We start from the raw sequence: 16,598 nt of genomic DNA, 5'->3' as shown, positions 1-16,598 counted from the left end.
TGCTCTCCGTTTAGGATTACTAGACTAGACTAGGCTTGAGGTGGGTTTGCATGTTTCCTCAGCGTGTAAGGCTTGGATGCAGATGGTTGTCCCTGCTGTACATTGTTAGCATTAAGTGGGCTACCTGTTGCCAGTAATAGTATCTATCCAGTCGACGCAGATGATTCAGGGCTGTTGACAGCACAGAAGAGACTGTGCTGTTTCCAATTGTTTCTGCTTTGCTTTGTGTTTTGCGCACAAAGCCCCTCGAGTTGCGAATGCCCCCTTGGCAGCAGCTTTTTGTGCGGCTCGCTGAGCTGAAAACAGCTGAACTCAAAGCGGTCAAGTAGCCTCCGCTGTGAAGAGAGGCCTTTACTGACAGTGTGTAAACATGGAGGAGAGACGAGTGGCTACAGGTTCCTGATTTCAGAGATCAAAATATGTACAACATATCAAACTGATGAGAACTACATCAGACTATATTGGCCAGCAGGTTTTAGAGCATTCTGAAAGCAGTTGCAAAGCATACTCTTACTAATGTGCATCAGGAAAAAAAAAAAAAACAGCAGCCTTCTAAACATGGCTCATGGGAGAACTGGTAGATTGTTGTATTTTTGTATGTAACAATGTCATTTCCCACTATTTTCTATCCATGTCCCATTAATTCTGGTTCTTTTCAACTCACGCAAATCATTGACTGAACTCCCATTAACATGTCAACCAGTGACCGTCTCCTCATTGATAACGCCTCTGGCTATATTCACATCCTCTTTGCACCAAAGCAAAAGTTGGCAAGCTAGACAGCACTTCTAACACTGTGAATAGCTAAACTGCTCTAGACTGTATAGTAAAGGCAGATAGGTTAATGCATTATGACTTTTATTTTTATCTTTAACAGTATTTACGGACTATTAATATATTTCACCCAACAAAAAAGAAAGAGAAGTGGAGTTTTCCACTCTTTGAACCCTTAAACACGAACATTTTCTCAATTATTCCTGCACAGTACATGAATATCAGACTGGTCTACCTCAGCAGTCACTCCTTGTTTTACTCTTCATTCACACACACAGCACATCACTGCTCTCCATACTTCTATTTTACTGTGAGTATAGTATATACTTAGTTTGGACCATAATCACCTAGCCTTTCTTTTTATTGTCTATGCACCTTTTCTTGTGTCGTGTCTATTGACCTTGCACTATTGTATGTCCTACCTATTCTGCAGCTGAGACTTAGCATACCAGTGTTTGGTTGTAATGTACAAGCCTGTATTAGCATAATAACAGTAAAGTTGAATTGAGTTAAATTGTAATATGATTGTTTGTTTACTAATTATTAATTAATGACGTATGAACCATGCAGTCATAGATTAACGAATCACAGTACTTCATTTTAATTGAATGAAATGGCATAGGACAGAGTATTAGGGATATTGTTGCATGCACATTTATATGGGTGTCAAAATTGTAATCAAATTCGCTATGACAGTGATGGTTAATTAAAGGGGGAAAACTCTTTAAACAACAATTATTAATTAAAAAAAAATCTTTATTTTGGTGTGTGGGCTTTTAGAGGCCAATAGCTAAGCATGAGTGAATACACCGGTGACTGAGACTAAATCAGTGGGCTATAAAACAAGGTTAATAAGGTGCTTTACATTGAGAATGTCTTCTCCATTGAACTAGGCATATCTGCTCTGAATTCTTAAAGATGTGTAAACCCAGGAAAGAACAAATGTCTCCCCCTAGTGGTAGCAACCAGCCTACACACACACCTACCCCACATTGCAAGGTTTAATTGTATGTAATGTTTAATTTAATTGTCCACATCTGTTACTCTCATTGTATCTCTCAATCTCATTTCAGTTCTATACAAAAAGGCTTGACCAACAACTGTGCATAAGCCCTACTGATGGCCTACATATGACTTTATGAAGGGTTGCATTCTCAGAAAAGCTCAGAAAAGACCATTAGACCCATTAGGATTTAGGAACTGATGATTTTGGATTGCATACATAGCTCGGTAGTGGACGAAGATCTTTAAACTTTGCCAAATGTCGTCATTATCATCATCATCATATGTACAGGATAAGACTAATGACCCTGCTCTGAACCTGGAGTGTTTTAACAGTCTCAAAATCATGACTTTTTGCTTGTTCCTCCAGAATGGCCAAGTCAGCATGGCGCACTCTCCGTTCCAGACACTTCCCGTGAACTGCTGCTAAGGGTTGGCTGAAACAAGAAGCTATGGACGGAGGCCAAATGGAGAACACCTCTATCAGTGCCAACGCGTCCGACGTCCACCTCGTCACACATAGCCTGTGGGAGGTCATCACTATAGCAACTGTGTCAGCCATAGTGAGCTTGATCACAATAATCGGGAATGTTCTTGTAATGCTGTCCTTCAAAGTCAACAGTCAGCTGAAAACCGTTAACAACTACTACTTGCTTAGCCTGGCTTTCGCTGACCTAATCATTGGTGTTTTTTCAATGAATTTATACACGTCCTACATATTGATGGGTTACTGGTCACTAGGTAGCCTGGCATGCGACCTGTGGTTGGCTCTGGACTATGTGGCCAGCAATGCCTCAGTCATGAACTTGCTGGTCATTAGCTTTGACCGCTACTTCTCCATTACAAGGCCTCTGACCTACAGAGCTAAGCGAACGCCAAAACGCGCTGGAATCATGATCGGCCTGGCCTGGCTTGTGTCCTTCGTTCTTTGGGCGCCTCCGATTCTGTGCTGGCAGTATTTCGTTGGCAAGAGGACAGTACCTGAGAGGCAGTGCCAAATCCAGTTCTTCTCAGAGCCAGTGATAACCTTCGGCACAGCCATTGCTGCGTTTTACATTCCTGTTTCAGTCATGACCATCTTGTATTGTCGGATATACAAAGAGACAGAGAGGCGCACTAAAGACCTGGCAGAGCTCCAGGGCGCCAACCAGTCTACAGACTCAGAAACTAAAGCCCAACCACAGAGGGCTATCATCAGGTCCTGCTTCAGCAGCACCTCCAGAAACCAGAAACGCTCGTCCTGGTCGTTGTCCAGCCGCAGCAAAACAGCCAAATCCTCAGCCACGTCAAATGACGAGTGGTCCAAAGCTGACCAGCTGGCCACCTTCAACAGCTATGCCTCGTCCGATGATGAGGAGCGGCCTGTATCTCCTGGAGTCCTCCCGGCTTACAGGAACCATGCGTGCGGGGAGAACAAAACAGGGCTGTCCAACGACGGCGAACAGCTGAGCAGTCACGAAGATGAGAACTTCTTCCCGTCGCCTATCAAGGGTAGCTCCCAAAAGAGCAAGAAGTGTGTCTCGTACAAGTTCAAGCCAGCTACCAAGGAAGGCAACTCTCTGCAGGCCAACAGCGAAGACACCAAGGCGGCTTCCTTCTCCTCTGCCGAATCCATGAGTGCACCCTCCACGGCCTCATCCTCCAAGCCCATCGATGCCACGCTCAAGAGCCAGATCACCAAGCGCAAGAGGATGGTCCTGATCAAAGAGAGGAAGGCAGCCCAGACACTCAGTGCCATTCTACTGGCCTTCATTCTCACATGGACACCTTACAACATCATGGTGCTCATCTCCACCTTCTGTTCTGATTGTATCCCTCTGTCTCTCTGGCACCTAGGCTACTGGCTGTGCTACGTCAACAGCACGGTCAACCCAATGTGCTATGCCCTCTGCAACAAGACCTTTCAAAAGACCTTCCGGATGCTTCTCCTCTGCCAGTGGAAGAAGAAGAGGGTGGAGGAGAAGCTTTACTGGTACGGACAGAACCCTGTTGTAGGCAACAAGTTAACATAAGCGCCTCTGAACAAAGTCGATGAGCACGCTAACTGTTTGTTACACTCTCGAGAATCTAGAATGCAGAGATGGGACTGATTGTTCACTATCTGACCTTTCTGGTTTCTAATATCACTGTATATCTAATGTGACCATAGACTTTCCAGTGTTGTTTTCAAGGTCATAGGAATATGGGTTTCTCACATCACGTCATACATTGGTAAATTAACGAAGTGCTAAAGTGTTGCAATGGTTGATAGTTGTTGTTTTTTTTTGTTCCAGATAAGGTGTGTCTGTGCATTGCTAAAAGAACAAATATATAACCATAATTCTTGGTCAGTGGTTTGTAATTGCCGTCCTGATATTTATGCTTGTTACAATGTTAGTCTTAAGGGCTATTCTAGTTTTTTGCTGTTACATTTCAAGCTGAATACAAATGAAGATGCTTGATCAAGATTGTATGTGCCCATCAAATGCCTTCATTACTTTTCATTTAGAAGACAAGAAGCAAACAAACAAACAAACAAACAAACAAGAGCTACACAAGAAATACAAGTACAAAAAAATGTGATACATAATTGAAAATGAGAGAATTTGATTAAAACAACAAAAACAGACATGATTTATGCTCTGGAATTTGGTTTACATTACACAAAGCATAAATGACATTAACTAGACCTTTTAAATACCTTCCCTGTCATGACCGAGGAAACAAAAACACATGCAACTGTGGCTAGGTTAAACCCAGTATTTGAATACTTTAGTAAGTAGCAATTTCAACATTCCTTCAAATATTTCCAAGGATTTTTGCGGTAGAAATGTTTGTGAAACATGCCATTATATTAAATCACATTGCTTGCATATTACACATTACTTACAGTTGACAGTGGAGGTGATGGTTTCATGTACAGGCAGAAATATGTGAGAACTACTTTGCTGTGTTGTTTGTTAATGTAAGTTGTGACTAACCCTGTAAGTCTGGATGTTTTATTTTTCTTCAAAAATATAGATATGCTTCACAACATTTTCTGACTCCTTAAATACAACAGTAATTTGATCTGATTTACTTGATTTGAAGTTGATCTTTCTAACCAGTCTCGGTCTCAGTTATCTCTCATTGCCTGATTCCCTTTTTTTATTATTTCAGATGATCAACAGAAAATTTCTCATCATTTGCAGAAAATCAACCCTTCTAAAACTGACTGCTTATCTATAGTAATATGATCAATTTCTTTAGAGCTCATCTCTTTTGCAGTCTGCAGGACGGATGATTTTGACTGTCTCTGAGGGCTTTACCATCATCCAGGCGTACTTGCACAGGTGTTCCTTGTTGCAGTCCTTCTGCCAGTAGATGACATTGCGGCGGTTCAGGTTGGCCCCAGCGCAGGCGTCGTACCACCAACCCCCCCCTGCTACTCCCTGGAACTCGAGCTTGGCACAGTTCTGGAAGTAGTTGTCGTTGTCCCGGTCCTTGGTGGTGAACCTCTGGTTGTCGTGGAGGTAGTTCTCCGGGTCCAGGGTGAGTGCGTCCACGGCTGTGCCTTGATACAAGCCGAGGCGTAGCCGGTACTGGGCATCCTCTCCCTCCACCAGCACTGGATCATACTCACCTGTCTTGGTCATTGCGTCTTTGTCCACCAGCTTGATTCCCAGCTTATAGTGCCCGGGTCCAAGGGTGAGTTGGTGGATGTAGTCGTTGCCCAGCCAGTGGTTGCCGGTGAGGCGTCCAAAGCCTAACTTGTACTCCTCCCAAGAGCGGTCAAAGTCTATGCTGCTGTTGACCGTGATGTGCTGGATGACGGTCCAGCCACCTTCCTGCATGGCGCAGTAGGCTACGATAGGCGTGTCCACAGGTTTGATCAAATACACGCCATCCGGCGACTGAGCTCCAGAGCTCTCCCACAGGTCATAGCAGTCTCTGGGGATCTCTGCTGGGGAAAAAGCAGATAAGAACTCTGAAGGACGATACAACACTCTCAGTGAGCGCTGGTTTATTAGTGTGGAGTGAGGAAATGAGGATTAAAAGTGGGGAGCACAACAATATTATAATCATACAAGTGAAAAAAAAACATATCAATATGACAAATAATCAACATTGGGTAGATTTGACTGTTTTTTCAGTGGTGAATAACCAGGGGAACTGCAAGTAAATTCAAAACTGGACCTAATTCAGGGTTCTTCAGTTCTGGCCCTTTATTTAAACACACCTATTAAACTGGTTTTAATAAACTGTAAGTGTGTGAAAATCAACCTTTCCACAACAAGAAACGTTGAGTGAAAAACTTACATATCTACTATAATAAAAATAAATCTTGAATAAATCTTGATATTCTTGAATATCTCAGTCTCTGTCAACAGTCTCTATCTAGACTGTGAAGATAATGGGACTGATACTTCCAGGGACTGACATGTTCTGCTGTGTGAGAACTCTGACCTCTGTGTTAAAAGTCAGTGACTTCATATGCTGTAGTTTGGTCGAGGCGTGGTGCCATAAACCCTGTCTAATTCATCAAGTATTTCTATTACATATTCCTTGAAGCTGCTTTAGGGCTACTTGACTGTGTAGCAGATTAATACCTAAAATACAATTCCAGGCTGTTTCTTAGTGACCTAATAGATTCATAAACAATACAGATTACGTAGTTTAGAAGGAATTACATTATTTTAAAGACACACAAAAAAAACTCCACAAAAGCAAAGAAATACAAAATTAGCTTGAAAGCTAGGACCCAGTACCTTTATGTCCGAGGTTTAGGATGAATTTTTGCTCTTCTGAAGAAAGCAGATGGATGTTTTTAGCATGTGGCTGCACAGCTAGCGCACCAGTTGGAATGAGCAGGCTCAGGAAAGCCACCACCCGGCTGCCTAAAGTCTTCATCCTTTATAGCGGAATGCACATTTACCATAAGCAAAGAAGACAGGCAGACTTGGAGCCATAGCAAAGCAATTCATCCGACAAGATCTTATGGTTTCAATGTATTTTTGAGAAACAAAGTATCAAAGGTAGCCTGAAAACAAAGTGCTGTGCATGCTGACAACATCAGGATAAGGAGTATGTTTTGTTCAGTAGGCTCTACGCTAGGTTGTCTCAAAGTCCATAATAAAATAAACATGCTTACCTTCACGCGTGTCCTCAGTTTTCTTGTATCGGTGTAACTTGACTGTGAGCAAGAAATCCAGACTGGCAGCTTGAATCACAGAGTCCACAGAAATACACAAATCTACAGTCTACACTGAGCCTATCAGCACTGGACTTCAGCCTCATCTCACGTCACACAGCAAAACACAGCAAGGGTTAAAGCCGTTTATCTGTGTCATCTGGACTAGGACTTGGCTGGATCGCTTGTATAGGCATATTCCACATGTTCTGCACTGTAGGCCATAATTTCCATTAACAAACTACATACACACAAAAAAACAGCTATGGGTCTTAAAACAGTGAGCAGGACTATGCCAGTCTCTGCCTGGCTTAACTGCTAGGCCTAGAACTATGACCTTATGACACTGGACCTAATTAGGTATCTATCTGTGAACAATTCAAAGAACAGAAGGGTGGACAATGCCTTAGTGCCTTCTTTTAAATGACTGATCAGACTACCAATCTAAGATCAATGCAGCAATGGTTGCTTTGTATGCAAACGTTAAGTAGATCAGCTGGTTATGGATATTTTCACAGGCGTAGAATCAAACCTTTACCTTTGTGTTGGAACTGAATTTGTCCAAGCTAAGACAAAAAGCTGCAAATCACATCAACCTAGTGGTCTTAATCCACAAGAGCCCATGGGGACAGATGTGTCACAGACTCCTGGGCATAGGTGATCTTTTTATTATTCCTTTATACAGGAATGTAAAGGCTGAACCAGACATCTGAAACATTTAACACCTCTATAAAACTACATAAACTGACAATGTGTTTACAGATGCACTGTTTTACCATAGTTTTGTGAAGATTCTGGCCTAGAAATACATGCAGGCAGGGCTCAGAGTGGCTTAATGCGCTGCCACCATGGCCCAGGAGTTGTATGTTTGAATCCTGAGCCATGCTGTTTTGCCATCAGCAGTGATGGCAAAACAGTGACTGTATAACACTAAAGTTGATTGTTTACATCTGAATGATGGACACAGATAGAATTTGGCCTCCGCCTTTAACCCATCCATGCAGTGAACACACACACGTACACACTAGCGAACAAATAGTGAGCACACAAGCCCAGAGCAGTGGGCAGCCATCGCTGCAGCACCTGGTGAGCAGAGACGGTAAATTGCCTTGGTCAAGGGCCCGACAGTGGCAGCTTGTCAAGCCTGGGTATTATGTATATATACACACACACATATATATATATATACATATATATATATATATATATATATATATATATATATATACACACCCACCCACATTATATACTATACATGGATATTCTGGGATGTGGAAGGTTTTGCATTAAAGAAAATACTTGTAACAATCATATAATGTTTGACAATAAACAAATACATATATCAGTAGAAGATTGAGGTATATTTTATTGATGCATATGTTACAGAGTAGGCTTGAAAGAAAAAAAAAAATATCGCTCTATTTTAGTTTTTCTTTGTAACCAGGCAGCTCACAGGCTGCTGCTAACGCCAACTGATCTGGATCTGTCCCTCACAGTCCCACTGGTGTGCCCCCTCACACTCCCTACTGCTATATTTAGCAGTCACTCCTTCCATAACTTCCATAACAGTCAGCCAAGGCTGTTCAAAATACAAACTAGTGGCTACACACAGCAATCGATGAAAAATCTCAGTGACCCTAATGGAACTGAAAAGAGTGACACAGCAGAATGATGAAATGCAGATAAGGCATGGAAACATAATCGGCTATGAAGGTTTACTCTCTGTTAAAGCTCATTAGATCAGTAAAATATTAATATTAAAGCTCTGAAATAAATACATTTATCTTTTGAGTCAATAAATAGATCAATCAATAAATAATGAAAGGCTTAAAAAAAAGAACTGCATGAGTAGTGTTTTTTTTTTAATTTCTGCATTAATCAGAGCATTACTGCAGTCTATGGACTCAACATCAAACATAGTGGAATAAGGCATTAGCAACAACAGCATTTGTTGTTGCTTTTCTCAATGGTTTTGGAAACTGATTAGTGGCACTTATTTGGCAAAGGCCTGGAGTAACATGTGTCGCTGCAGGGATGAACGCTACCTCCTCCTCGGGCCGCCTCCCCTGTGACCCCGGTGACTGCCACCTCCCGACTTACCGCCATGGCTTTTGGGTGGGGCAAAGAACTTTGTCATGAGCTCAGACACATCTGGAAGTTCAGGATTGGGGTTGAGCATATTCATTGATTGTTCCATTTCCTAGATAAAAGCACATCAACATAAATACGTCACATCAAGGCAGTTAATTATATAAAAAAAGAGAAACTACATTATGATAAGCTAATAAATAAATATAAATAAATATCTAAAAAAATCAAATAACTTATTATTCATACCAATAGCAAGACACAATTACATCCTATTATTATTATTATTATTATCTCACAACTGTAACGGGAATGGCACAAAAGGCATCGCCACTCACAGTGGACATTGCAGTGGCTGCCCACGGGTGCTTAATGACTGTGACCAGTGTCTGACCAGAACTGTCTGTACAAACAGACAAGTGACTCTGGCAAAAATCACATCCACATTCAATGCAGGAGGCCCCTCAAGCCTCATATCCTGCAGGTCAGTGCAGCGTTCTTTAGCTTCCATGGGATACAGGAGTAGAAGACCCACCAGAAGGCCTCTGTTATCACCATGACACTGGACACAGCACCTCACCTGGGCTTGTGAGGTTTCTGACTGGACCCTACAGGATTGGCAACATGTGGCGTTGGTCCGATGAGCTGTGTGCGGCACCTGCAAAGCCATGGACCCCGCATACTGGTGGCGGTTCCATACTGGTGTGGTTTGTATTCTCATGGCATGGGTTAGGTCCACTGGTCAGCCCAAACATGTCATTGACATGCTCGCTATGTTTTACTGCTTGGCAAACATTTGCAGCCCTTCATGGACTTCATGTATCTCCACAATGATGAGATATTCCAGCAGGATAATGCACTGAGCCGAAGATTGTCCAGAATTGGTTCGAGAAGCATCCTGGAGATTTTCAACAAAAGATGTGGCCTTCATGTTCACATAATATCCAGCAGATTCTGCGAGCTGAAAATGTGTTGCTACGCCTCATGACCGCAGCTTTTCCAGTGCCAGTGATAAGGGAAATGTGAGCGGGTATCCGTGCTATGCTAAATCTGCAGCAGGTGTGAGGTGGGTGCAAGGCAAAAGCTAAAAACTAAAAAAAAAAAAAACCTGGCTACAATCTCTTCAGCCAGCTAACCGTACTCTGCGCTGAGAGGGCACAGTGAGGACAGCAACACCCAGTAAAGGTCATTACAACATAATTACAATGTTTTTCTTACAGAATTACAACAAAGCTATGCTATGCTACATGCCTTGTGTGAGCTTTTGCAAAATCAACCCAACCAAAGTGACATACTCACTATACATCATAGACCAGCCTATAATACCTACAATATTTTTTTTTTTTTTCAGATTTCTTCCAAGGTTGGATTTCATACAACATGTGCGCACTAGCTTACCTGTCTCATCCCAGGGTCGTTTGTGTTGATGACTTTAGGGAGAAGAAGGATGATCACAAGAGGAAGGACCATCATGAGAACCTGAGGGAAAAAAAACGACAAGGTGAGAGAGAAGGCACTGTGCATGCTGCTGGTTCCATACTGGTGTGGGGTGTTTAGTGCTGATACTGTTTATGTCCACTGGGCTGCCTAAACACGTGCCTGCTACGTTTCACTGCTTGGACTTTATGTCCCAAAATAATGGGACATTCCAGCAGGATCATGGGCCTCAACTAAGCTGATTATTTACTGATGGACTGCATTCTTGGAAAGAACATAATATAAAATAACCCCAAGCCTACCATAGGATTCATCAAGAAATCTGACCACCCCCAGGTTTCTCGCTCTATGAAGTAGGAGTGTAGTCCAGTACATCTCATCTGAAGTGGGTAAGGCAACTGGACTACCTCAGATGTCTTGATGTAATTGACTCTGCGTGCTCTGCAAGCAAAAGCACAGGAATGGTAACAGACAGTACTGTAATCGTATGTGACACATCTTCACATATTCAAACAAACTAAACCTCTTGCTGAGACAGAGGTGCTCCACGTGGGCTGATGTGTGGAGAAACCCACCTCATCTTCCCCTTGCTGGTGATATCCACTCTGACAGGTTCAAATTTATACGCAGGGGAGGCAATGTGGACCACATACGATCCAGAAGGGACATCATTTACTGTGAAGCTTCCGTCGAGTCTAGTGTGACAGAGACATGGGCAGGTTAGCCGAGCAACTTCAGCCAACTAATAATACGTCTTCCTCTGTGATGCTGTTACAGACCGACCTGATAAAGCCAACGTGCTGTTCCCCGTCAACCAGCACGACAGACGAAGGAGCCCAGTCCTCTGGTCTTACTCCATATACAGCAGCTCGGCCCTCGATCTGAAATCTCTCTGATGTCAGCGCTGCTCGGTCGCTCTCCCCTACCGTCAGCTGCTCCGGCAGCTCCGGCAGCTCCGGGCTGTGGACAGACAGCTGTCCGGCACTAAAACACGGCCAAAAAGCCAACAGAGCTGCGCTTATTAAGACGGCGGCCCCCACGGAGCGGTTCACATGCATCTTGACTAAACTTCAGAGGTGTTTAACTGTCAGTAAGACAGTGTTAAAAGTCATGCTGTTTTATTTCTGCTCAGGTTTCTGTGTTGCTTCGACAGCTCGCTTCGGACAGCAGACAATGACGTCAGCCGCACAGCACAAAGTTTCAAACAGCTGCGCTCGAGTTACGCAGGCTTTACGCAGAGCTGCGCAAACTCTGCAAATCCGGTAGAAATCCCAAAATAGTGTGTGAGTATATGAATCCTTGGACAGCCTTAAAAAAAAAAAAAAAAAAGCATTAAAAAAAAGTGTCATTCTTAATCACCACAGGATCAAACTGATGTGTCACCGTTTAGACAAAACACAGTCGCATAGTGAAGATCGGGGGGGGGGGGGTTCCCGATAAAGGTTCTAGCTAATTCGGCCAACTAAATTTAGAACAATGTTCTCAATGGTGGCCTTTTAATTGAGTTTTCCGCTTGTTGAAAGAAATCCAGCGACCTTAAATCGCAGCGTCAAAGCCCGCAAAAGCAGAACCAATCAGAATCTCTATTTCATGTAGGGGCGGGACAGCTGCAGTAAACTCAGAAGCAGAACCAATCAGAATCTCTATTTCATGTAGGGGCGGGACAGCTGCAGTAAACTCAGAATCAGAACCAATCAGAATCTCTATTTCATGTAGGGGCGGGACAGCTGCAGTAAACTCAGAAGCAGAACCAATCAAAATCTCTATTTCATGTAGGGGCGGGACAGCAGCGATAAACTCAGAGACAGAACCAATCAAAATCTCTATTTCATGTAGGGGCGGGACAGCAGCGGTAAACTCAGAATCAGAACCAATCAGAATCTCTATTTCATGTAGGGGCGGGACAGCTGCAGTAAACTCAAAAGCAGAACCAATCAAAATCTCTATTTCATGTAGGGGCGGGACAGCAGCGATAAACTCAGAGACAGAACCAATCAGAATCTCTATTTCATGTAGGGGCGGGACAGCAGCGGTAAACTCAGAATCAGAACCAATCAGAATCTCTATTTCATGTAGGGGCGGGACAGCAGCGGTAAACTCAGAGACAGAACCAATGAAAAGTTCAATTTCAGATGGGGGCGGGACCATAGAGTTATATATATTATATAATATATATATATATTAGATACTACAATACTACAATATATATATTAGATACTACACAAGTCAGTACTCTACTCTTTGTCCAAGTATTCTCAGAAGAGGCATGTAAAACTTTTTTATTTTTTATTTTTTATTGTGATTTTACATGAAGACTTATTATTCACCTATGTGTGAAATTAGTTGTTGAAAGTTGCCTAGGACTCCAACATGCACCAAATCCTATTTAGAAGCACAGTGGAAAATGAAGTATCTAAAAAGGTGAACTTTTCAGCATCCTCTTCCATTTCCACCTCCATCAGCATCCTCTTCTTTTTATATCTCCATCAGCATCCTCTTACATTTCTACCTCTATCAGCATCCTCTTACATTTCTACCTCCATCAGCATCCTCTTCTTTTTATATCTCCATCAGCATCCTCTTCTTTTTATATCTCCATCAGCATCCTCTTACATTTCTACCTCTATCAGCATCCTCTTCCATTTCTACCTCCATCAGCATCCTCTTCCATTTCTACCTCCATCAGCATCCTGTTTCATTTTTATCTCCACCAGCATCCTCTTCCACTTCTACCTCCATCAGCACCCTCTTTTATTTCTACCTCCATCAGCCTCCTCTTCCATTTCTACCTCCTTCAGCATCCTCTTCCATTTCCACCTCCATCAGCATCCTCTTCTTTTTATATCTCCATCAGCCTCCCCTTCCATTTCTACCTCCTTCAGCATTTTCTTCCATTTCTACCTCCATCAGTATCATCTTCCATTTCCACCTCCATCAGCATCCTCATCCATTTCCACCTCCATCAGCATCCTCTTCCATTTCTACCTCCATCAGCCTCCTCTTCCATTTCTACCTCCATCAGCATTCTCTTCTGTTTCTACCTCCATCAGCATCCTGTTTCATTTTTATCTCCACCAGCATCCTCTTCCACTTCTACCTCCATCAGCACCCTCTTTTATTTCTACCTCCATCAGCCTCCTCTTCCATTTCTACCTCCTTCAGCATCCTCTTCTGTTTCTACCTCCATCAGCATCCTCTTACATTTCTACCTCTATCAGCATTCTCTACCATTTTTGGTATGATGATGTGCAGGCATGTTGGGGTAACTCTTCTGTAGGGTTATATATATATATATATATATACGATAAGTATCGTTGGTTTAATCAAGGATGTGTTTTGTTTACGCAGGAACTGAGAGTTGGGTCACAGCATTTAAAGCAGCATTTTTTGCTGTGTATGACTTAGAGACACAGGGACAGTATTTGTCAGAATACACTCCATAACCTACCTTCCATATTTCTGTAGTAGCTTTACTGGTGAAACGTAGATGATGCCTGCACAATGCTTGCAGCTGTTGCTTAATAGCCTCAATATTCCTGTTACCAACATGCAAAAATAAATTAATCAATAAATAAACAAATAGAAACTACACTTTTTCCATATTCTGCATAGTTCATGCACTGGATATTCAAGCTTACTTATAATCAGAAGAAAAGACGGTTAGTGCACTTTCAGCATCCTGTGATAGCTGTGGCAACCATTTTGTCAGTACCTCCTGAATCCAGAGAAGGACAATGACCAGATAACTGGGAGGAGAGATCAGACAAAACCAGACAAATATACTAAGCTTATTATCATAGCAAATAAGTTTGATCCAACCAAATTTGTGAGCATAAAATGACACCTGACTTCATGCAAGCATTAGACCTGCAGACTATTATAATATATGACTGCATCACCCACGACCAACCAAAAAAAAAAACATATGAACATTTACTTTTATATAATTCTTAGCATGTTTGTCCTTATTTATTTATTTATTTATTTTCCTCAAAGTCATTTCAATTCCCACGCTAGGCCTCACAGAATGCCACCAATGCTGAGTGGGTGATAGCAAACATGCTTCCTCCGAGTCCCGTAAAGTGCCACCATATTAATGGCTAATTAATATGAACACTAATTGCTAATTCTATGGCATTTGAGAACAGACACCACACTGGCCAGCATCAAGTTTGAGAGGGAAGGTAATCCTAACTATCAAGGGAGAGCCAATAATGCTCTCCTGGATTCCCGCTCCCGAATGGCTGTGGTGTCACCAGGGATCGAGCTCGGACAGCTCGAAGCTGTGTGTGTGTGTGTGTGTGTGTGTGTGTGTGTGTGGGAGAGATGAGGGAGGAGTGAATGAGAGAATGAGAGTTAGTTTTGATTTAATCCAGCATAATTTCAGCATAAATAAAGTGTAACTCTGAGCTTAACAGTACCGACTCTGTGTTTTATTTTACGGCTAAATAAAAGTTTTGTGCTTAGCTTCTCTGAGGAAGACCAGTGTTCAGATTGCTTATCTGATGCAATTAAGTCAAAAATATCTGCATGCATGTGGACGGGGCCTCAGTGGTTACTTTGAAAGCCCACCTTTTGGCAAATACAGGTAGGCAGTCAACGCTTAAATCCTGAATTCTGTAAAGATAATAGAACAGTACGCAGTCAACCATTCCACATTTAGCAGTGGTAAAATAATACTCAATGTATGTTGCTAGCCTACTATAATTACCTTATAAGAAATGAAAGTAGTTGTCCTATATTTCTTCTCCAAAGGGTCAGTGCTACATTGAGCCTGAGACTGCGTCCGAACAGAATTTCAGCCATTTGTTTGTGATCCTTTGACATCTGTGATAGTCCAATACACTGTACATTAGTCAGCCAGTCAGGACTTTTACAAGAACATGATGTTCAAAAGTCAAAGCTAAGTGATTGTGGACCTTGTTCTTCTGTGTGTCTGTGTCTTATACCTCTGAAAAGTAGTATTGTACGCTTTCTTTCTCCATGCTACAGCCCTGAGTCACACTGAGCGGGAACTCACAGCGGCCTCCATCTGGTAATTCTTCTCTGCCGGCTGGTTTGTTGTCCTTGTTCAATGTGTCAAACGTTTTGGCACTTAGCAATGGCCTCCTGTGTACTCCCGAGCTCACGGTGAGGTGACGTGTTTTTCTCTTGCAGGACACGACCCTCTTCACCCTGATTAGATTAGGAGTTACATGCAGTAGTAATAGGCTGGAGTATTATAATCTAGGCCCCTGAGCACAAACCTTGGCTCAGATTGTTTCAGTTCGCTTCTCGATCTGATGTCCCATTCCAGCTTAAATGGTATAGCACTTAAATTCGGATGGCTGTACGGATGCTAAAAATGTAGCTACTGCACGATTTAAAGTGGAACGGAAATTCCAACAACAAGCTGCTCATGTCAGCTTCAGCCATCCAGCAGTTCTGCTTCTGATTTCAGGTTTTGTGTAGCCTCACACAGGGTGACACACATGCTGTCATGTGCGGTCAGTTTTTTTTATATTTGTGTTTCTGTGCTTGTTTGTTGATGCTGAAATAGACACTCACCTCTTTTTATTCGACTCTTTCTTGTTGCCAAATCCCATCTATGAGAATATCAGCAAGAATATCATGTGGGTCCCTATTAATTAGCTGGACATATAATATCACTGCTTTTCTCTAACCCTTTTCTCTATCTCAGCTAAAATGCTGACCACTGGTGGTTCCTGGGCACAGCTTTTTGGTATTTTGGAAATGAAACAATGCCATGATGTCAGTGTTGACTTTTCTCGTCTTCTATAAGATGTCTGCAGTGTACCTCTGTACAGTTTGATACTCGAACCCTGTAGTTTTGCTCCTCACTGGACAGGTTTTCATCTGAGCCATCACTCTCTTTGTAGTCAGTCAGATGACATGTCCATAAAAGGCATCCTGTCAACAGTAAACTGGTGTCAGTCAGCAGGGATCTTTTGCTGTAAATTTAAAAATGATTCCCTAAACAATGAGGTTTGCACAATTTTTCTTATATTCTAAATACAGCTGATCAGTCAAGATACATTTGGTATTGGGCTCAGAGTGGCTCAGCGGTCTAATGTGCTACCACTGGATGGCCTGGAGGACGTAAGCGCAAATCTCATCATCAGCCATCAGCGGACGGAGTCCAAAAGAG

At 42.5% G+C, this 16,598-nt stretch overlaps 3 protein-coding genes and 1 pseudogene across 3 annotated transcripts in view; 1 reads left to right on the top strand and 3 right to left on the bottom strand.

Annotated features, from left to right (window-relative positions):
• Positions 1-6,876, top strand: part of chrm5a (cholinergic receptor, muscarinic 5a) — a 47,063-nt gene extending 40,187 nt beyond the window's left edge. Inside the window, exon 2 of the mRNA XM_072689785.1 lies at positions 2,147-6,876. Within this exon, the coding sequence (XP_072545886.1) occupies positions 2,229-3,788 (1,560 nt within the window). The 5' untranslated portion in view covers positions 2,147-2,228 and the 3' untranslated portion in view covers positions 3,789-6,876. The remainder of the gene's footprint in view (positions 1-2,146) is intronic.
• Positions 4,318-7,333, bottom strand: LOC140564379 (fibrinogen-like protein 1-like protein). The gene is made up of 2 exons (XM_072689786.1): positions 6,504-7,333; positions 4,318-5,695 (listed from the first exon to the last, which is right to left on the bottom strand). Exons 1-2 carry the CDS (start codon positions 6,643-6,645, stop codon positions 5,001-5,003), a joined length of 837 nt encoding a protein of 278 aa, XP_072545887.1. The 5' UTR covers positions 6,646-7,333; the 3' UTR covers positions 4,318-5,000.
• Positions 7,334-8,279: 946 nt separating this feature from the next.
• Positions 8,280-11,622, bottom strand: LOC140564840 (endoplasmic reticulum membrane protein complex subunit 7-like). The gene is made up of 5 exons (XM_072690506.1): positions 11,234-11,622; positions 11,026-11,145; positions 10,753-10,891; positions 10,412-10,492; positions 8,280-9,125 (listed from the first exon to the last, which is right to left on the bottom strand). Exons 1-5 carry the CDS (start codon positions 11,506-11,508, stop codon positions 8,967-8,969), a joined length of 774 nt encoding a protein of 257 aa, XP_072546607.1. The 5' UTR covers positions 11,509-11,622; the 3' UTR covers positions 8,280-8,966.
• Positions 11,623-11,673: 51 nt separating this feature from the next.
• On the bottom strand, positions 11,674-16,359 carry LOC140563941 (KATNB1-like protein 1; annotated as a pseudogene).
• Between the last annotated feature and the right edge of the window lie 239 nt (positions 16,360-16,598).

Source organism: Salminus brasiliensis, chromosome 10, assembly GCF_030463535.1.
Source record: "Salminus brasiliensis chromosome 10, fSalBra1.hap2, whole genome shotgun sequence".
In the NCBI taxonomy this organism is placed as follows: Eukaryota; Metazoa; Chordata; class Actinopteri; order Characiformes; family Bryconidae; genus Salminus; species Salminus brasiliensis.
Note: the sequence above shows the minus strand (reverse complement) of the source record. Positions and strands in the feature narration are given on the sequence as shown.